The sequence below is a fragment of the Dermacentor albipictus genome, chromosome 3 (genome assembly GCF_038994185.2).
Source record: "Dermacentor albipictus isolate Rhodes 1998 colony chromosome 3, USDA_Dalb.pri_finalv2, whole genome shotgun sequence".
In the NCBI taxonomy this organism is placed as follows: domain Eukaryota; kingdom Metazoa; phylum Arthropoda; class Arachnida; order Ixodida; family Ixodidae; genus Dermacentor; species Dermacentor albipictus.
The window spans coordinates 188,712,327-188,734,709 of record NC_091823.1 but is presented as its reverse complement, the minus strand read 5'-3'; the positions used below and the strand labels follow the sequence as shown (position 1 = coordinate 188,734,709).

At 48.3% G+C, this 22,383-nt stretch overlaps 1 protein-coding gene across 2 annotated transcripts in view; it reads right to left on the bottom strand.

The window, feature by feature from the left end:
* The window catches only part of LOC139057684 (uncharacterized), a 504,738-nt gene that overhangs the window by 69,843 nt on the left and 412,512 nt on the right, over positions 1-22,383 (bottom strand). For both annotated transcript variants that reach the window (XM_070536400.1, XM_070536401.1), the window contains exon 6: positions 6,135-6,499. In XM_070536400.1, coding sequence (XP_070392501.1) covers positions 6,135-6,499 — 365 coding nt within the window. The remainder of the gene's footprint in view (positions 1-6,134; positions 6,500-22,383) is intronic.

Below are 22,383 nucleotides of genomic sequence, written 5' to 3'. Positions count from 1 at the left end.
CTAAGGCACTGGCATGAAAGCCGTTCATTGAAAAGCTGCGCATATCCAGTGCATTTGCGGCGCAGCCTACTAATGCGCCGGGTTGCTGTCATTGAGGATCCCTTGTGAGCTGGATTCAATTCCGTGCAGCATGTGAGAAAGTTAAGGGATCTTTTTTGTCGTTATAGAACGGCACATTCCCGGTGTGACGCACATACCCAAGTCGGAGTCAAAGACGTTCATAGAAGAGCGGCACACACCTACTGGTACATACCCGGTAAGCCAAGCTGACATCAAAGAGGCTCTTTGGAAACTGGCACAGACCGAGTAGCGCACACCCAGTGCTCCAAGTCGGCGTCGAAGAGTTTGTTCGAACAGCGGCACCTAGACAGTCCCGCGTCTCCGTGTCCCACGTTGGCGTCTAACAAGTTCGTTGAAGAACGGCACGCATGTACAAATTTGCGGCATACTCAGTGGCCCAAGCTGGTCCCAAGGTTGGTGTCGAACCCGGTTACCTCAGCACAGCATCCCCCGATGGGTTACCCATTCCACTACATGCCCCACTACCACTGGCCATTTCGCCGCTACCAATCAACTAGGTAGGCGGGAAAACTGTTAGACACATGGATACATACATGGATACATAAACGGTAACCTACAAACATATATAGCCCCGGAAAGTGCGTCAAGTACCGTAAAAATGCTAATGTATTAAAACACAAGCGTGAGGTTGTAATAAGCATGGACATGAGTAATGGTGCACATATTCACTTGCGTACATACTGACACTCAAACATTGTTTATTCTTTCCGGCGACTCTTGCGACATAATGTTTCGGCGGAAGACGCGCCTTCGGGTGTTGGAACTTTCTCGAATGTTGGCACCAAAGCTACAGCGTAAGAATCTCGTCTCATTAGACTCTGTACGCGATGAGAATACTGCTGTATAACTACATTCTCGAAAGTACGTGAGCACTGGGGATTAGGCTGGAACATACGATCACTGACGTACAAAGGTATAAATAGCCGACGCATTTGACCCGCCGATTGGGTTTCGACGACTCAGCTCGTTGCTTTCGTCATGTCTCAGTACTACTTGCTTTTCTTGCCTGGCCAATATTGAGTTTGTTTACGCCACTCGCAGTTTTGTCTCGTTATTCCCCCTTCACTGCAATGCACACGCGTAGCTGTTTTTTCCTTTTACCTAGGACGCCATTTTTCCCGCTAACACCTTATACCACAGCGCTGCTTATACATGCATCGTGACTTCCTCGAACATTACCATTGATTCCATCAGTTGCCTACGTTGTCTCCGAACCTTGTCTTATGAGATTGTATGCAATAGGTGAATAGTGTTTCTGGAAGGTACGCGGGCATCAGTGATTACGCTGGAACTTTCTTCGAGTCATGCACAAATAGCTGACGCGTCTGACTCGTAGACCGGGTTTGGACGATGGACGTATGCGCTCGTCCCTGTCGTTCTACACGAGTTCATGTGAGCACAACTTCGTCCAACAATGAGTTAGCCTTGTGACTCGCCGCTGTGCGAAATTCTAATCCTTCCCCGTCACGACAACGTGACAATGTCAATATTGTTTTTCATTACACCAACATAAATGCAATCAAGCGCGGATAGCCGACAGTTACACGACGATAGATTTTATTGTGTCAAGTGATATGTCACGAAAACAATGATCAATTTCGACAGTTCTCTTAACGGTGCTTGTGGCAACTGCGAGAACAGACTGTTTATGTATATATTCTTAGTAAATTTCAAGTAGTAATCATTAAAAGAAATTACTAATGTGAGGGAACAGATTTTTGGCAATGTTTAATATGCTGATTTTCTTTTAATCATTTATACTTATGATTATTTCCATACATTATTTTAACTAGTGCTTTAGGCGGTTAGGCAGGCGCGTTCGACAGTCACTACAGCGTGGCAATATTGAGAATCGAGGTAGCGTTTAGAATCGAAGGGCGAAGTGAAGCAGACATTAATTTGTTGCAGCTGTGGGAGGGCTTTCTCTTGGTGCGCAGCAGAAAAAAACTGCAAGCGGGGCGCAACTAGAGGAAACACATATTGTCAAAAGCAAATTTCTACAATGCAACATAGCACCCAGAAGAAATCAACTGAACAAAGCGCTCTGATTCTTCCTGTGTTGGGTTGTACAAGTAATGTTTTACCAAGATGGGGAAACATCCAGAAAATGATAGAGTAAACATGGCCTGGGCTTCCTTCTTATATTACGGGAGACCCAGAGCAAACTCTGGTTCTATTCTGGGCTGAGGTATGTGAAAAAAAAAAGAAATATAAACGTGGTTATGGTATTTAGGTACCTACTATATAGGAATAACGGCGACTCATAGCTAATAAAGATAACCTGGAATTTAACCAGTAAATATTGCTTTAGCGGCGTGGACAGTGAAGAGGCAAAGGGTAATGTTAGGGAGGCAGAAACGCCTACTGGATATGCGAGATGGAGATGTCAGATATGACAGTTATGAAATCGAAAACAATGACAAACGCAATATCAACGGTAATCCAAAGGATAGCGCCCACTGTTAAATGCAATCTCAAGGTGTCTGAAAGGTTTCCATCCAGCTATAAAGGAGGACGTAGTCACCCTGCCTGAAGTGGTGGGTGTTATGTATAATAGAAATGAACCAGTGGTTTAGAACAGGGCAGTATTGCTGGCTTAAATATAGGAAACACAGAATCAAAATGCACTGCTCTTTGAGGCAATATGTTTCCTTTAGGCTGGGTGATTTGTTGACACGAAACATGGATCTTCAGGACGGATAAGAAACGCCGATGAAAGTGACGAGCTTCGTTGGCAGCATTACTCGTTTCTATTATGTATCCATTCGCAAACATTGCGTGCGTGTGAGCGGGGGAGTGCCTGGTCGTTGTGTGGGTAAGCTTGCGTGTTCGCGCGTGCGTGCTTGCGAAAACACGTTCAAATATTTGAATAATTTATCTTAAATAACGAATAAACGAAAGTTGAACTTCAGCTTTAAGAATATGATTTCGTGTCAGCGTTCCGTCCGTAAATCTACCAATTTGCTAGTAGTCCTCGTTGTATTTGTGCGCTATAGTCTTGTGATACAAGCGCTTTTAATTGAATTGTGTTCGAAGAAAATATGAAATATACGCAATTGAAACGCAGGTTTTGAGAGACATTTGCTCAATTCGCGAAATATCGCGTTAACATGGAGCTTTGACCGGCTCTCCGACTTCCGATACACTCTTAAAAATGTATTGATTAAATAGCTAGTAAATGCACGAGTTTACTAGATAACTATATATTTTACGACCTTCTCACTAGTTCTGTACAAGCCAGTGGCTAGTAAAGCTGGTAAGTGCTGCCTTTACTAGCGAGAAAGGCTACGTTTCACTTTTTATTAAGTAACTACTAAGCCACTACTACCGCGTCTGGTCAGAACCTACTATGCAGTGATTGTGACGGTGTTATGCAAAATTGATATAAAATGTAGTGTTGTTCAATATGTTGGACTAACAGTTATGTGCGAAGTCGTCGCACATATATACGAAGACAGTAGGCTTTAGGAATCTTACGCGCAAAGCTTTGATTATTTAACCAGATACATAGGTGCCCACCGCTGCAACATGTGCTCCCTAAAATTAATGCTCTAAATACTCTTGAAGTAGCTATTTGAGTAAGTGCCGCGTAGAACCTTTGTCGTTCTGTATGTGTGTTCATGCGTATCGTTACTTGTTCGAGATATGTAGTACACTTTTACCCGGAATCAGTGCACCTTAATGTCCCTGGCAAACTTTACATATTGACGCGTCTATTCTTCTATGCAGACTACAACGATGATAGGGACAATAACGGACTTCGTCTAGTGGGTCAGTAGGATTTCGGCGAGGACGAAGAAGACGTGCCTCTGGCCTGTTTTGTATTTGAACAAGTTGTCCTGCGGCTCTTGAACGTCTCCCTGTCTACTGTCCGCGTTGTACTGCGACACTGGTGGAGGTGCTGGGTACTGACCGCGCCTGATGCTCGGGAGTCCTTCTGGGAGCCGTACCTCTAGCGCGGACGCGTTACCACCAGTTACAACACCCGTGCATCGCTTTAATCTTCGCCTGCTAGGTCTTGCCCCGTAACCACTTCTCTCTAGGAGCTCCACATATCTCGCAATGGCCGAAACCAGCCCAACGCAAGCACCCCAAAGCAGCCGGTTTTCCAGTCCACAGCAAGTAACCGTTCTGCATCCTCTGTTTCCCGATCGCTATCGCGGAGCAGTCTTCGACGACATTGAAGAGTGGCTTGACAAATATGAACGCGTCGCACAGAATAATCAGTGCACTCAGCAGCAAAAGCTCTCCCACGCCTATTTCGCCCTTTACTACAGCGGCCGTACTAGGTACGTAAACCGCCTAACGACATGGAATGACTTTCGTCAGAAAATCACAGATACTTTTGCGAGTCCCGACCCACGCGACCGTACCCAGTGGAGGATGGAGGTACGGGTACAACTACCTAATGAGTCGGTCACAATGATCGCCGAGAACATGACCCGCCTCTTTCATAGAGCCGACCCGAACATGACTGAGGAAAGAAAGTTGCGCTACCTCATGCGAGGTGTAAAAGAGCAGTTGTTCGCGGGACTTGTGCGGAATCCACCAGTCACCGTCGCTGACTTTATCAAAGAGGCTACGGCTATTGAGCGGGCCCTTCATCAGAGATGCAGACAGTACGATCGACTGTCCACCAGCACCACAATCAATGCCGCCGCAGTGACTGGCGAGTATCAGAACCCCTTGCGGGAATTTATAAGAGAACTCGTCAGAGAAGAAATTCAAAAGATTCTGACGCTGACAGTGGATAGACCCGCAGCGTCAATCGCCGGAATGGTGCGTGACGAAATCAGGCAGGCGTTACCGGCAGCCGATCTTCAAGATCACCAGCGTCCCATGACCTACGCAGCCGCTGTCCGATGTCCATCACCCGTTACAACCACACCGCCGTACCACCAGCCTCCCACAGTCGCTCCATGGTCGCCGCCGCAAGAGGAGGCTGCGAGGCGCGCACCCATCACGCAGCTACAGTCATACCACCAGCCGCCGTTCACGGCGCCTTGTTCAACGTCGTAAAACGACACTACGGGACGGCCGCAATTTTGGAGAACCGACGCATAGCGCACCGCCGGTAGGCGCCCACTCTGTTTTCACTGCGGAGGCGCCGGCCACATTTCGCGTCATTGCTAGCATCGCGACACATCATTTCGACTTTTTCGTCTGTGGTCCTATGGTCGACGTGCAAATGACGACTCTATGCTACGCCGCGACGAAACTGCTTTTGAGGGACCTCCAATAGCGCACCCGAATGACGAATCTGAGCCGCATGTTCAGTCTGATTTCGGCCATCGGTCGCGCTCTCCAACCTCTCCACGTCAGATGCCTTCCCCTACTGGACGTACTTTTGCTGACCTCGGAGGACGAAGGTCACCCAGCCCACGCCGGGGAAACTGAAGGCAGCGACCTCTGGGGGTAAGGTTGCCGGTCCACCGCAAGACAATAAAAAGCCCCCGACACTCTCGCCGCAGAACGACAGAAAACTGATAAACCCCGACACCGAAGAAATTGTGAGCGCCGACATTGATGTTTTGGTGGATGGACAGCCAGTGACAGCGTTAGTCGATACTGGTGCCGACTTCTGTATAATGAGTCAGGAACTCGTCCTCCGTCTGAAGAAAGTAAAGACGCCATGGGCGGGACCCCACATAAGGACGGCAGGCGGGTAATTACTGATGCATATTGGAACATGTACTGCTAGAATTAGCATCCCGGATTCTTCTTTAGAGGCAACTTTCATCGTTCTTCGTGTGTGCTGTAAAGATATGATTACTGGAATGGATTTCCTGAAAGAATACGGCACAGTAGTTAACATTCCGGACCGCATGGTGACGTTTTATAAGAGCCCTGATTTAGACCGTTGCTTATCGCCCCAACGCCACACCTTTCATCTAGCAGAAGACGACGTCGTCATCACACCTCGATCATGTGGGTACGGTAGCATGTGACGGTGAAATGGGGAAACGAACATTTAGAATGACAAAGAATTTCCGTGACAAGCAGCCCTCGCAAAGCGGGAAGTGCTCGGCCGTGCGGGCAGTGGCCGTATATACCTGGAGACGACGAGCGGCGGCGTCTGCTCGTCCACCCCGTCGCTGGGCGCCACGGTGAGAGCAGCAGGCGGCCCCTCGGAACCCTCGAGGATCCCGTTGGAGACGAGCTCCGAGGGCTCGAGCGCGCGAGGCACCGACGTGGTGATGGTGAGGGTGCGCACCACCGACTTGCCCTGAGCCGCGTGCAGCGTCACCAGGCTGGTCAGCGTCGTCGGCTCGTAGCGCACCCGCGCCGCGTCGACGGACACCAGCGGGTCCACGTCGTCGCTCGCCGAGGAGGACGGCGTGGCCGGCTCGTCTTCGGCCGGCTCGGACGACGCGTCGGGGCGCGCCGTGAGGCGCACCTTGAAGCGGTTCAGCCGGACCTGCGTCCAATCCACACAATTGGCAACGCGCACAGCGCCTATCGGCCACGCAGCGAGGCAGCCGGAAAATATGCAAGGGCTAAGCGTATGCACTTCGGAAGCCATTTTTCGCGCCCATCCACACCGCTAGACTCCGCCATCTTCCGAGTATGCTGGTGACGACAGTTTATGTCTCCGTTGAATCAAGCTGGTGACAAATAGCCTGAGTGTCGTGCTCCATAGCTACTTTGGCTGCGAAGACACCGTACGTGTCATTCTGTGCTGTCCCAGATTTGGCATGGCTTCTTGGCTGTCGGGTCGGTCGCTGTACGTCACCCAATCTATTTGTGGATATAAACCTGAAGGTTGCATGAAAATAACCGCCGTGAGTTTATATAAACCTTGCATGATGACCAAGTATACCCGCCTCTGTTCTACGTGACGGAAAAATAGCTTGTTACATAAAACCTGAACGTATAACGCCAGCATGCCGGTATGCTAAGGGCAGGGCAAATTATAACGCGTATTTACTGGATTCCGTGATTTACTTAACCTTGTTTGATGTAGTCACTCGGTATGTGGCACTGGGTGAGTGCCCATTCTTGTCCGATCTTTCGGAAAGGGCATGTACAAGCTTGGCGGTGTTTACGGCAGAAGCGTACCGTATCAAGATTCAAACGTATCGTATGTTATGCAAATGAGCTTATTCGCTAGGAAAGCGTATCGCGTCATATCCGCTGTGCCAGACATGGTAGTTTGAGATGTTGGATGCGCATTTCGGCGGAACACGTCAACAGAAGCGTATTGTGTCAGGCAACGAGGAAAAGCCGAGCGACGACCACCGGGCCGGCGGCGACCGCTGCCGCACTCGTGAGCGCGCGTTGAAACCGGGTCGCATTCGTAATTGTTTATTGAAAGTAACACCGGTGAGTTACTCGATTCGCGTCACTAACCGAGTCAAGTAGCTTTGAGGATGCAGAAACCGAGACGGCCGCGCTTGTCTACCACTGCAGATGGCAACCACTGCTGACACAATGGGAAATTTTATTATTCTGGTAAAACGCCGCACGTTATCGTAAAATAAACGTCTCGTAATTATATCCGCGCGGACCAATGTAGGAGAAGCTGAGCAATGTAGTCTGCGAATAGTACCGGTGCATTTAAATATGCGACAGCAACAGCAGACTTATCGAAAGTTCAATGCTAACTTTCAAATGCGACCCCAGTTGGCGTTAATTTGCTAAAGAGGAACATGCGCGTTCATGTAAACGGTGGCGTATAAGTATGCGCGTTACCATGAAGTAATACGACACTCTTCTACCGTATTCATGTAAATGCGGCTCATGATTCCTACACAAAGCTTATCAAAAATAAAAGCTGGCTTTGTATAGCATAACATAAGCGACACCAGTTGCTAAACCTTCGCTTCCCGTACATTCCAACTTTTGCATTGAATCTGCATGAGCCTTTTTCCATCGATACTAAATGAGTGTTGCTTATCTGGACTGCTCTCCAGTTATAGCTGTCATCACATTCGAACGACAGCGCATCTGGAAGCAGCACGTTCTGTGGGTTTTTGGTTAGCTTAATATCTAGGAATTCTATCACAATGAGGCGAGTCGTCTTCGCGTAGTTTCTGCAGCCTCGTCCTGTTGCGTCTACTTGCTCCTTTAAGTCATTCTCACCATATCGTGACTCAAGAAGCAAGGAACTGTCATTTATGTTATCATACCAAGCTTTTCGAACTTTTGATTCCCGTTTTTGTAGAACATTACGGACCTTTTTTCTCTCCCTTTCTTTCTACAACTTTTGCCTCAATGTTACCGTCTCTGCTGTTGCCACTTTTCTCTCATTTACTCGGTGGGTTGCGTACTTGTACTTCCGGTTACCTTGGACTTGCCAGCTCTCTTGACCTCCACTCCGTGTCCGGTACAGACCAGCAGCGTCGATCAGCGCTGCCGGTGGCAGGTTCTCGCAGCTCTAAGGCGGCCACCTTGGGCGTGCTTCAATGACGCGACTTTCGTCGGAGTTTCTACGTGTTTTCTCCAGACAAGAGATGCCAGCTTGGTCAAGCGCACATTGTATAATGCGTTCACTGCTTCCTTTAAAAGCGCTTTTAATGCCAAATCGTAATATGCCTCATTACGCGAAAATCTGGCGTCGTCGTCGGCAGCGGGACCTATCGATGGTACCAAAAATGACCGACGGCGCGAGGAGTGAAAACAATTAAAAAGTGTTCGGATTGACGAAATGTTTCACGGAGGTGACTGCAAACAATGTAAATTAATGGCTTCGAAAAAAGAATGATTAAGCCACAGAAGGCGGTACTGGAGAGGGTAGCTACTACAGAAAAATAAAACATTCTTTGAGGCTCCAGTAGAGGCCAGGCATTCAAAACAAAGTAAAGATGAGAGATCTTGAGTGAAGCCCCAGCCAGGCTTGCTAACCTTGAGAAACTTGCTAGTGAAACTGAGACTGCAATGGAAACCTTTTGTAGAAGACTTGATGAATCTGACGTAAATCAAATTCTTACAGGAAGGCGACCTCAAAAGCCACTCTCGGAGAAATACTGTCATTATCAAAGAGATAAAAAATGTGAAGGAAACTGAAGAAGCATTGGCGAGGAGGTCAGTATAGACATTTTTAATACAATCTTAAACATGAAAATGTATTCATTCGAACGGATTCGGAAAGCGGAAAGCGGATTCGAACGGAACATAGGAAAGCGACAGGAGGATGTAGATCGGCCTAACATTTTGATATTTTGAAATTTCCGAGATAAAACTGAAATTCTGCGAAACTGCTTGATGCCCCGGCGTAAGGAAATCAACATTAACGAAGATTTTTCGAAAGGAATTGTTGAGACCCACAAACGGCTATGGGAGTCTAGTTCTGAGGGGGGAGAAAGGGGGACCAAGGTGAAGCTTATGTTTGACAAGGTGAAAATAATTGATGTGGTGTAGGGTTGCAATGAGGCTACTGATATGAGGTGCACATGTAAAGCACCTTCAGAAAGAGATGAGGTGCACGGTGGTCACGATTGACGACGTCACAGTACTTCTAATCGGCTCAAGATAATAAACGTAAATGGAAGAAGCATTCAAAGTAAAATTTCGGACGTTGAGACTCTAACTGGCAGACAATCCCTATATTTTGGTACACACTGAAACTTGGCTAAAAAAAGATGCCGAAGTTATGCCTGCCGCATACAAAATCGCGAGAAGAGATCTCAAAGCAAGAGGAGGAGGTATTTCCCTGCTAATTAAAAGCCGCATATTATTGAGTATTCTCCCACATGTAACTGATTTCGAAACTATTTCGGTTAAAACCAAGCAGAATAATTGTACAGTATTCATTGGGGCTATGTACAGATCTCCCAACTCCCCAGAGAATATGCTTAATAACGTAAGAAGCTTTATCGACGCAGACCTAAAGCATGAAGGCTATATTATTGTAGTAGGGGACTTCAACCGGCATGGAATTAATTGGTCGACACCTTGTTTAGATGGACGCGAACTTACTAATAGGGAACAAGTGCTAGAGATCGCCTTCAGATATCATTTAACTCGGGTCGTCTCCGCTTGTACGTGTGTGAATCCAACTGTTTCCTCCATCCCTGATCTGATATTCTTATGGGGTTGCTTACTCCCATTTCTTGACATGTGTGAACATGATGAAGGTCTCTGCATCATCAAATGTTTATAATGACATTCGATCTTTTATTCATATCATGCGCGAGGATGAAAAACTTGTGATTCCAAATTTTAAAGCCGCCTATGGCCTTGCTATACTAGAACACCTGGAGCAGTCATTCTTTTTTGGAGTTGTACAAATCATCTGGTACTACTGAAGAACTGTGCAAATTTTTTCGTGATATGACATCGCTTTGCATTCTTTCCTCAGGAAAAAGAAGCCCCTGGGTAAAACGCGAGATAATACACACTAAATGAAAGCTTAAACATATGCGAAAGGCTTGCACCGTCACTCCTACCATTGACAAAACACACGACATTAGTGTTTCAAATAAAAAACCTCCGGAATTGCCTAAAGACATCTAAACACAAGCCATATAACTCAACGCTGAAACTATTTCTCAAGGAAGCTCCAGACAAGTTTTGCAGATCCAACGGCCAAGTCGTGTAGCATGCGCACCTACAAATAAAGCAGAGGCGTTTGACTCCTTTTCTTGCTCAGTTCGATGGCGGTATCTCGCCTACCTTCAATGATCATACGGACAGATATCCTATTCAGGATACCAGGATTACTGAAGAGTACGTTTTGAATCTTTTGCTTGATGCTAATAGAAGTGCGGGTCCTTGCCAAATGCCCAATGAATTACATTATAGATTTGCCGAATGGGCATCCAAGTTTGTCGCACTAATTATTAAATCATCCATTACTACTGGCTTGTTCCCAACTGCTTGGAAGCGCGCAGAAATGAGCCCATACATATAGGCGGTCCTACAACTGATACTAGCAGCTACCGACCTGTATCACTCACGAGCACGTGCTCTAAGCTACTGGAGCATAATGTATCGAAGTACATGCTGACCTATTTAGATGATAATAAATTAATTTTTTCAAGATCAACATAGCTTTCGGAATGGATTGCGTGCCAGCACTCATCTAATCGAACTTGTACATGACCTTTCTAGCACAAACAATACCCACGCGTGAACCAGATATTTCTGCACCTACAGCACAACACAGACAAGGTACCTTGTAACGTAAAACTATTCCAATATGTTTTTATTGCAATCTTCTCACGTCAAGCTTGCGTAACTACCGACGCAATCATCGGGCTGTGACTCGCCAGTGTTTTCTGAACAGACCAATCAAACGCCCTCCTAGTTTATAGGAGGTCACTTTTATTTGCTTTAAAAAGGAACAACATTGCCTACACTGAACGGCTTGTCTTATCTAATTCGCTCACAAGAGACGAGGAGCCCACTCAGGTGGAGAGGGATTTGATGGGGCTACGCCAGTGCACTGAAAATCGATAACCGCATCAAAAGGGTGGTGCTTGTGACTGCGATTTATCCGCTTTCCCTTACTTAGCTTGCGATGGCTGGTCAAAAATCGCGGCGGCATGCAACGGAAGCTTAAAAATGACGCTAAAACGGATCCTTGGCAAAGAGGAGTTGGCAGAGCGAGGTCGTAAACGTGCCGAAAGTGCTCGATAACGTTGCGCGGCCACGCAAAAGGGTTTATTGCACCCAAATAAAGCCATGCTCCTCGGCAGATGCGAGTGTCCAGTGCCCGAGCTATCGGGGGCAGCCATCTTTTATTCCTCTCGGAACGGGGCCGCTTGCAGCTATTCAGAAAAAAATTCAATTTTGATCGGCATAATAATGCATCTTTAACGCTTACACGTCACTCTTACGCGGTTAGTTTTCGCGCTTTTGTGACGTCGCGTGACAGGCAGGTGAAGCGGGTGCAGCCTGAAAACTCTTGACCAATAGCTGAGGGCAAATGGCAAAAACGCGAAAACTAACCGCGAAAAACTACTTTGCTTTTGTTCGGTCCAATCATGCATAATTACTGTTTACGTATCATATCAGATGGGGAGCTATAGCGCTTTTCGTGACGTCGCGTGACAGACAGGTGAAGTGGGGGTGGTCCAAAAATGTTTTTGACCAATCGCGGAGAGCTGATTGCAGAATTGGAATAGAAAAGTTTGCAATAAATTTACGTTATAGAGCCCATGGGCAGTATGCAAACCGAAGAAGGCAGGCGCTACATTGGGCACTGTTTTATGTTCAATGGAACACCAGCTTGCTGATACTTGCGTTATTTCAAACTAATATAATATACTTAGACTTTGCAGAAGCCTTTATAAGGTGTCCCACAAAAAGCTTTTATTTGAAATCATTGTTACCATTAAACATTTTCTTCTTATCCAGTGGCTCAGTTCCTATCTTGCAAATCCAAAACACTGCGTCCGACTGGGACATCAACGATCTAGTTTATCACCCTTCGTATCTGAGGTACCCCAGGGCAGTGGCGTAGCAACAGGGGGGGCCGGGGGGCCGTGGGCCCCGGGTGCAGAAGGCCAGTGAGGGGGGGGGGGTGTCATATACGTCTGAAGACACCCCTCTTTCCGCCGACTACACCCGGGGAGGGGGGTGACAGCAGATATCGGCCCCGGGTGCCAGACGACCTAGCTACGCCACTGCCCCAGGGTAGTAGTGTCTTAGGGTCCCATTTGTTCCTAGTTTTCATATGTTATCTACCAAAATACATCACTGCTCAAATAAGAATGTTTGCCGACCACTGCATAATGTGCAAAAGGATAGTCACTAAGTGATCAAGCCAAACTTAATGTTAACCTAAAGAAAATTAGGAACTGGTGCGATTGCTTGCAAATGCAGCTTTACCGAACCAAATCGGCATTTATGTCCACCGCTAGAAAGAAGAATATTCGAAATTTCTCATAGAGCATCAACGGTCATGAACATCCTCGAGTTAATATACATACCTAGGTCTCATATTTACACCAGACTTGCGCTGCAGTCTTCAGGTAAATGAACTTTGTACAAAAGAACGAGGTATCGTGGGGTCTGAGACGTAACCTTCACGGTGCGTCCCCTGAAATTAAAATTTTAGCTTACAAAGCCCTACTAAGACCCACAATTAGGTAGGCTAAAACAGTAAAGTATCCCTACACCCAAAGCAACTGCTTAAAACTTTAGAAAGTGCAGTGCCTTACTTCTAGGTTCATATTTAATAAATACCGCCGTTTTCACCCTCCGGCCAAATTATGTAAACTTGCAGACCTCCCACCTCTACAAAACCATACCGAGTATGACAGGCTTAAATTACTGTTACTAGTGATCCATAATAAGATAGGAGAGGTACTTCCACATCAAGACACAGGCAACATCACGGCACAGGCACATGTACCCCCACATGTACCCCCTTCCTCAGTACACAATGACTACTTCAGTTAGTTTCTATCCTGGGGAAGTTCAGTGGTGGAGCTCTTTACCTGATTCAGTTGTCAAAATAAACTTGGTTAGTTCATTCTTAAAAGCAATACGCTGCCTTAGGAAACCTGCTGGTCTATACCCTGATAAAACGTTTTGTTGGGCTAGTTGGTGCATTACTGAAGTACTATAGCGCCAAACAGACGACACGGGAAGAAGAGACACAGACGAGCGCTCGTCTGTGTCTCTTCTTCCCGTGTCGTCTGTTTGGCGCTATAGTACTTCAGCTATACCCTGATGATCTACACTAATTTCGCGATATAATAGGTCCATTGTGTGCTTTGTAATTATATTGTAAGGATATATGTTTTACATCAGCCGTGCTGCTTAATACCCTTGTTCTTTTAGTGCATAGTCCAACAGCACTAATACACTTATTTCTTTATGTACATTAAAGGCACTCCTGCAATAGCCCGTCAAGGGCTGACAGTATCGATAAATCAATAAATAATAGCGAATAACTATAACCGAAATTTGGTACATTTCGGTCTGGGTGGAAATCAAATCCCGGCCTCAGACCAGCACGCTTGCCCGACGCCACGGTTCTGCCTGAGTAAACGAGTGCCCGAAGCCTGCGTCGCTGCACACGCCACGTCGCAGCCGTCTGGCTGTCTAAAGGTGTGGGCTAGTGCGGGCGTCTTTGGGTATGTGGCAGTGCAACCAACGGGTCATGAGTGTATAAAAAGAGTCTATAAAATAAAAACATTTTACGAAAGGGACTATAGTGCTTTCGCATTCCGACAAGTAAGCAGCCTTAAGTATGTATGCCATATTTCAAAGCGAACGCTTTACTAACCGCGTCGAGCCGAGTCTCGCCGTCGCCAGCAATTCACCCTTCATTTAACCGCAGCTGCGCCGTAGCCATGGCAACGCATCACGTGACTTGCCTCGCCGAGCTCCGCTGCCTCCTCCAGCTTGGCGCATGGGCTCTCCGCAGCTGGGTCGCCGCCTTACCACGTGACTTGCTGCGCGCCTGGCCTAGTCAGGCGCCTAGTCAGTACGAGCTTGGCGCAGTTTTGCCAGGTTTAGCTATATATATTGCCAAATTGGGCTACAGAAAAAATATTTTCTGCATCGACTTAGGCGAGTTGGCTATGTGGCTCTATTTGGGCTGCTGAAAATCTGCAACCTGGCTTTGTTCGGGCTATAAGTGGCTCCCACCTAGCAAAAAGAAAAAAAACCCGAAAGCTATGTTTTTGCTGGCTGAGCCGGCAGCGCAGCTGCGCGTGTGTGCGTGCACGCAATGCCGCCCTGCCCTCTCCTCTCTGCGCCGTTGTCTGAGCCGGTGGTTTTGACGTAAAGCCGACATCGGCAACTCCGCCGCTTCGGTGGCAGTGGAGTGCCTCGACGTCAGCGCCGCCTCCCAAGGAGAACCGTGGCATTACACCCTTCTAGTACACTGCAGTGGTATTGAGGCACACTACACTGTTAAAACAGCTGCACCATTTGGCTACAACAATAATCGTCATCTGTCTCGCCCGCCTTTCCTTTCTTTAATGTTGCGAGCCCGGTAGTACCAAGACACGAAAGGCATGCCAGAGCATCTCGACAGGAAAGTAGCGAGCGCAGCGTTCTAATAAAGGGAAGGCGAAAGACAGATGATGATTATTGTTGTGAGGCTGCTTAGAGTGTAGTTAATTAGCACCATCCATCAGACGGGCGGGAAAGCAAATCCGCTTCTTTCCCACCCCAACTCGCTGCTCCGCTCACCTCGCCCTCTCTCGTAACTCGCTCACCTCCAACTGCCTCCGAGGAGGAGGCAGTCGAAGATGGTGGTCGAAAATGATGGTGGCATTTTGGCGTACCATTAAGAAAACAAAACAACAACAACGAAAAATGCTGCTGGTGAGCCTCTGTTTCCAAACGCTTCGAAATCGCTTTTAAAGGGACAGCGTTAAGGGTAGTACAGTGTATTTAAAGCTCCTTGTCATAAAAAATACGACGTCGGCATCGGACGCCGCTTGGCGAAAAAACATACCGAACCACAACCCCGGTAGTCCTCCGCTTGGCACAGAGTCATTAGAGAACTAATTCAGCAAGCTCAAAGTAAAATACATAAGGAAAATCGTAAAGTTTGACCTAAACACAGCCTACAGACATGACAGCGTCGGAGTTTAATTTGGATATACCAGAAAAGATCAGAAAAGTTTGGCGTTTTTACGTTCCGCTCAGCAGCTGAGCGGACCGACAAACACTGTCCTCAAACGAGCTGCCTGAGCGGAGCGCGCTGCCCGTTGACTAGCCTTGGCGTCAGGAGGCGCTATCAATTGGCGTTCTCTAAGATGGTGCTTTTTTTCACTGAATGAAATGGACCACTAATGCATTACAAGCACACGTGTAGATATTTCATTGACAAAGAAGTCAAGTATATATATATATATATACATTGTAAGGGTGTTTATGCGGCTCGTAGAGCAGCAGCGACAAACTCAGCACCAGCAGGTAGGGTGCAACCAGCGAACAAACTGGGTGCGATCCACGCGATGGCAACGGGGCTTTTCAGCCTGCCGATCTTCTTCGTCACAATCACCCCCGTAATTGAAGAGTAGCCATCCTGGCGACCTAGAAAGAGGTGGGCGGATCGCTATACCGCTTCAGCCGGTCAATGTGCGCAGTCTCTCGCCCCCGATGACGCAGATCGGGAGATGGCGACAAGGGTTCGACCACGTAATTAATTGGTGATGTTAGCGGGTCAGACCACACTGCGGGTCAGAGTTAAAAGCGGAGCAGAAATGTTGTCGAATGTGGTGGGCCACTACTAAGAGCAATTCGCGGTCGTCATTGTTGTAGTTGCGGCGGTATAAAAGTCCGTCGCGGATTGTGATATTCTGCGCCTATCTGCGTGGCTCTCGAGGTGCCGAAGCTGCTGGAGGATTTGGCGAAAAATCGAAGATCATGACGCTGCATGGGTATTTTCATTGCTCCGAGGCCATGTCCAAGATGTCAAGTGGTGAAATGTCATGTCTGTAGGTAGAATTACTGCTGTCTGAGGTAACAGGGAAGCGCGAGAGGGCATCGAGGTCAGAGTGTTTGCATCCAGACCGACAGACGACAGGGATATCATATTCCAGGGTTCGGAGGGCCCACCGAGCGAGGTAGCCCGACGCGTCGTTGAGGTTAGACAACCAGCAAATAGCGTGATGATCCATCACCTCGTCAAAGCGTCGACCATAGAGATATGGACGAAATTTTCGACGAGCGCATACGATAGCACGGCACTCTTTTCCTGTCACTGAGTAATTGCCGTCAGGTTTCATGAGGGCACGACTGGCATAAGCCACCACGTATTCTGCATAAGTGTTCTTCCGTTGTGCGAGCACAGCACCAAGGCCGACACCACTGGCGGCAGTGTAAAGTTCTGTAGGTGCGCTTGGATCAAAATGGCGCAAGAATGGCGGAGACGTGAGTAGGCGACGAAGAGTCGTACAGGCATCATCTGAGGCTTCCGACCAAGCAGAAAGTGTATTGTCGCGTTGGAGAAGTCGGTTGAGTGGTGCGATCACAGTAGCGAAATTCCGAACGAAACGTCGAAAATAGGAGCATAGGCCAATGAAGCTGCGTAGTGCTTTCAAATTAGTGGGCTTCGAAAATTCGGATAAGGCGCCGAAATTTAGCAGGATCAGGAAGTATGCCTTCTTTGGAGACAACGTGGCCTAATGTAGTCAGTTTTGGAGCTGCAAATCGGCACTTTTTTAAGATAAGCTTGAGACCAGCATGCCGGAGACAGGTCAAAACTTCATGTAAACGCCGAAGATGGGTCGGAAAGTCAGGGGAACAGACAACATCGTCGAGGTAGCAGAGATAAGTGTGCCACTTCAGGCCGCGTAGGATGCCGTCCATCATGCGTTCGAAGGTGGCGGGCGCGTTGCACAGACCGAACGGCATTACAGTGAATTCATACAAGCGGCCTGGTGTTACAAACGTGGTTTTAGAACAGTCAGCGTGAGCCATGGGCACCTGCCAGTAGCCAGAGCGGAGATCTGAGGAGGAAAAAAAACTCCGCGCCTTGCAAACAGTCAAGTGCGTCGTCAATACGTGGCAACGGGTATACATCCTTTCGGGTAATCTTATTAAGCCTTCGATAATCGACGCAAAATCGTATGGTGCCGTCTTTCTTTTTAACTAGGACGACTGGTAATGCCCAAGGACTACTAGAAGGCTGGATGACACCGCGATTGAGCACATCGTTCACCAGGTCATTGATAACGTGTCTTTCAGTAGCCGATACTCGGTAGGGACGCTGTCGAATTGGTGCATGGCTCCCAGTGTCGATAGTGTGCGAAACAGTCGTTGTGCGGCCGAGTGATGTTGCTTGGCAGTCAAAAGACGAAGAGAAGCCTTGGAGCAAGCGAAGAAGTTCGTCGCACTGCGTCGTCGTAAGGTCACTGGCAATAGCTGGCGTAAAAGAACGCGGCAGTGACTGAGGAGGCGATGCCTCGAGAGCAGCAAGATAAGTGCAGTCGTCCGTCGTGTCAAATATTGCAGATGAGGCCAGTGGCTCTGCCCTGCCAAGTCTTTCACGGCAGCGTAAAGTAATTGGTTCAGCCGATGGGTTTGACACGCACATGAGAGAGGCGCCAGTTTGAAGCTCGATGACGGCGAACGGTAGTGATTGTGAATGGCGTCTAACTAATATTTCAGACGGAGCGAAGGGTACTGTGCCGTCATCTACAAAGTCGCAAGAGATACTGACAAGAGTGGAAGACCAGGCAGGTTTAGCGGTGTCTTCTGAAACAATGATTTCGCGACAACGGTCCTTGTGGCCAGTGATAATATCGGTCGACAATTCAAACAGCAAGATTTCAGTGCGGGTGCAGTCAATGATCGCATGATCTGTGGAGAGAAAGGGCCAACCTAATATGACGTCGTGTGAACATGATGGGAACACGATGAATTCTATGATATAAAGCACCTCCTGAATGACGACACGAGCGTTGCAGGTGCCGGATGGCTCGACGTGCTGCGCGTTAGCAGTGCGAAGGGACAGTCCGGAAAGCGGCGTCGTCACTTTACGAGCATCTATCGCTGAAAGTGCAGCGCCAGTGTAGACAAGTGCTAGCGTCAACGTTCCTTCCATTGCGACTTCAATAACGTTCTTCGAGGAACTGTGAGGCCTTATACATTTCGCTGACACCGCAGTTCTGGCCTTCTGAACTGAGATTTTTAGTTTTCCTGGCGCAGAGGGCTCCGACACAGGTGCATGGAGGAAAGAGATGGGCGGCGAGGAGAAGGTGAATGGCGAGCGGCTGAGAATGTGGTCTTGACGGCAGGAGAAGATTCAAAGTGTCTGAACAGTTGCGGCGTTGTTGGAAACGTGGCGCATATGGACGCACATTGTTGGGGACGTTTGGTGTAAGCAGGCGACAGTGACGTGCGACGTGTCGAGCACGTCCACAATAAATAGAAATCGGACGATTGTCTTCCGTGCGCCCATGGTCTTGAGGCCGTGCATAGTGCACCAGTGGCCGGACTGGAGGGGATACGGGTGGGTGAAAAGGTGGGTGAAGGGGGCCGTAGGCCTGTGGCGCAGGCATCGCCGCGACTTCGGCGTAAGTCAGGGGAGCGGCAGTCGATGCCTGCGGGAGAGAAGGTGAAATGTGGTCGGCTACCTGCTCCTTGATGGCAAATTGGAGAGCGGGCGCCAATGGAGTACTCGACTGGCCGTGTGTAAGTAGAATCAGGGAAAGCTGACAAGCCACCTCTTCACGGACGAACTCCTTGATCTGCAGCAGCAGCGACGTGTTATCCGGGGCAACAGCCAAGTTCGACATTGAAGTGGCCTGAGGTGGAGATTGGTGGGTGGCTACGCGTTCTTTGCGCAGTTAGTCGAAGCTTTGACAGAGACTGACGAGTTCAAAGGCTGTCGACGGATTTTTCGCCAACAGCATCTGGAAGGCGTCGTCTTCAATGCCATTCAAGATATGGCGGATCTTCTCGGCATCAGCCATTGCAACGTCAACGCAGTTACAGAGGTTGACAACATCTTCTATAAAACTGGTAAACGTCTCCCGGCACTATTGCGCACGGCCATGCAAACGTTGCTCGGCGCGTAGCTTGCGAACCGCCGGGCGCCCAAATACCTCTGTCACGTTAGTCTTGAAGGCCGCCCACGTCTCCAGCTCACGTTCGTGGTTGCGGTGCCTCAGGCTGGCGACACCGCTCAAATAAAACGACACGTAATTCAGTTTTTTGGTGTGGTCCCAGTGGTTGTGGATGCTCACCCGGTCGTAGTCAGCGAGCCAGTCTTCTACGTCATGGTCTTCGGTACCGCTGAAGATGGGTGGGTCGTGTTGACGCAGCGGGCCGAGGAAGACCACGGTAGTCACCAGGGCAGCGGGTTGTTGTTGTGGTGGTCCTTCTTCCGGCATAATGAAGACGGGCTGCAGTGTCTGATTACGAAGTTCCAGAAGTGCGGTTGTACCCATCGCCTCCACCAATTGTAAGGGGGGTTTATTAGAGCAGCAGGGGGCTCGTAGGGGGCTTATTAGAGGGCTCGTAGAGCAGCAGCGACAGTCAGCACCAGCAGGTAGGGCGCAGCCAGTGAACGAATGGCAACACGCGATGGCAACAGTCTTTTTCAGCCTGCCGATCTTCTTCGTCACAATATATATATTGTGACAAACAGACAGGTATATTTGAATGCGATCGCATTGCACTCTTAAAGGCGAAGCTTAAGCTATCTCCAAATTTCTTGCACTCCTTTGCGCTTGCCTGCGTCAAACGCTGCTGTAGCAGGGTCGCTGCGTCGTCTCCGTGGCTAAAACCGATCACAGAAATAGACTGGCAACACAAACATTACACAAATGATCTCGCCAGCAGAAGGGTTGAAATCTGGCCTGTTCGTACATAATATAAGGAAAAAACCAGTCAAAAAACACAAAAAAACACGATGAGAGGTAAGCACCACAACGACTAGTTTTCAACTGAGCTTTATTGTCGTTGTTGTCTGAACCTCTCCTCTTGTCCTTTGTATTTTTTACTGGTTTTTTCCTTAAGTAATGATCTCGCAAGTAAGGATGCTGCGACAACTTTGAGCCAGATGACCAATTTCTGGCCAGAATGAACATTGTCTTGATGTACGATCAAAGAATAGAATGGAAGCGCAGAAAGGGAAAACTGTAGCTGACACGTGGTTCAAAAATAAGCGGTGAGAGCGCATAGAACCACCCTAACCAATCCTAGGCGGATGATTCTGAGCAATATTTTGGTTTCACGACACCTAAAAAACAGAGTTAGTACAGCAGAAAAGATGAAACGTCAGCTGCTGTAGCCGTAGCAAGCGCCACTGTCTGAGTATACCGGGTCAAATTGTCCGCGCACACAATAATCCAGTGACGTCCGGTAGTAGACTTGAGGAAGGGACCCAGCAAGTCGACGCCAATTTTTTCAAATGGCAAGATCGGTGGCATAACTGGCTGCAGGGTATCCGCAGAAGGCTTCGTTAACTGCTTATGTCGTTGGCAAATAGCGCAGCTGTAAACGTGCTGATTCGCCGTCTTCCAGAGCTTGGGCCAATAGAAATGTTGGCGAAATCCGTGGAGTGTCCGAGCAAAGCCAAGGTGGGCTGACGTGATGCCATCATGCATGGCCGGAAGGATCATAGATCTCAATGTTTGGGGAACCACGAGGAGAAGTGGAGGGCCATGAACGGAATAATTAATCTGATACAATAAACCTTCAACACTATGAAAGGTGAGCCCCGTGCTGATGACCGAGCGGCGTCAAGAATAGGTCTAAAGGAAGGGTCATGCTTTTACTCACGCTTGAAGGCGGTCTCATCAGGAAGCTTTTGAGAGCTGGTAAGGACGTATTCATCTACGTCATCGTCCATATCTCGCAAGCTGCTCACGGATGGCGAGATAAACAGTCAGCATCGGTGTGACAGCGACCACTTTTGTATGTGATGTAAAAGTCGTATTCTTGAAGCCGTAATGGCCACAGAGTTAATCGGCTAGATCGATCGCGTAGTCCAACCAACCAACAACAAGAATGGTGGTCTCTCACTATAGTGAAGTAGCAGCCGTACAAGTATGGCCGAAACTTGCGGGTGGCGAAGACTACCGCAAGGCCGTCCAATTCGGTTACGGTATAACTCTGCTCAGCCTTGCTAAGAGTACGGCTTGCGTAGGCGATGACTTCTTGGCGCCCGCCATGTATCTGTACGAGTACTGCTCCAACGTCCAGACCACTAGCATCGGTGTGAAGCTCAGCTGGGGCCTCAGGATCAAAGTGGCGCCAAATTGGAGCTGAGGTGAGCAGACATTTAAGTTGACGGAATGCAAACTCACACTCAGTAGTCCATGTGAACGGTGTGTCCCTGTGAAGGAGTGCCGTGAGCGGTTGAGCTAGGTATGCAAAGTCCTTAATAAAACGGCGAATGTACGAAGATAATCCCAGGAAACTGCGGAGGTCTGTCGCCGTCTTCGGCTGGTGGAAGTCACGAACGGCTGCAAGCTTCTGCGGGTCTGGGCGGCTGCCTTCTTTGTCGACTAGGAAACCTAAAACAAGTGTTTGATGCTCGACAAAGTGGGACTTACTGGAGTTTAATACCAGTTCAGCTTGCCACATGCAGTCAAGGATAACTTCCAGTCGTTGGTTGTGCTCGTGCAATGTCTTACCGTAAATGACAACGACGTCTAGGTAACACGTACATACTTCTAATCGAAGTCCGCGCAAAATCGTGTCCCTAAATCGTTCGAATGTTCCCGGAGCATTACACAAACCAAAAGGCATTACGTTAAACTCAAAGACTCCATCCGGCGTTATGAAGGCAGTCTTCTCCTTGTCTAGGGGGTGCACAGGTATCTGCCAGTAGCCTGAGCGCAGATCGACAGAAGAGAAGTACAAAGCAGAATGTAAACAGCCAACGGCGTCATCTATAAGCGGGAGAGGATGCACATTGTCACTGTGTTTAGGCGC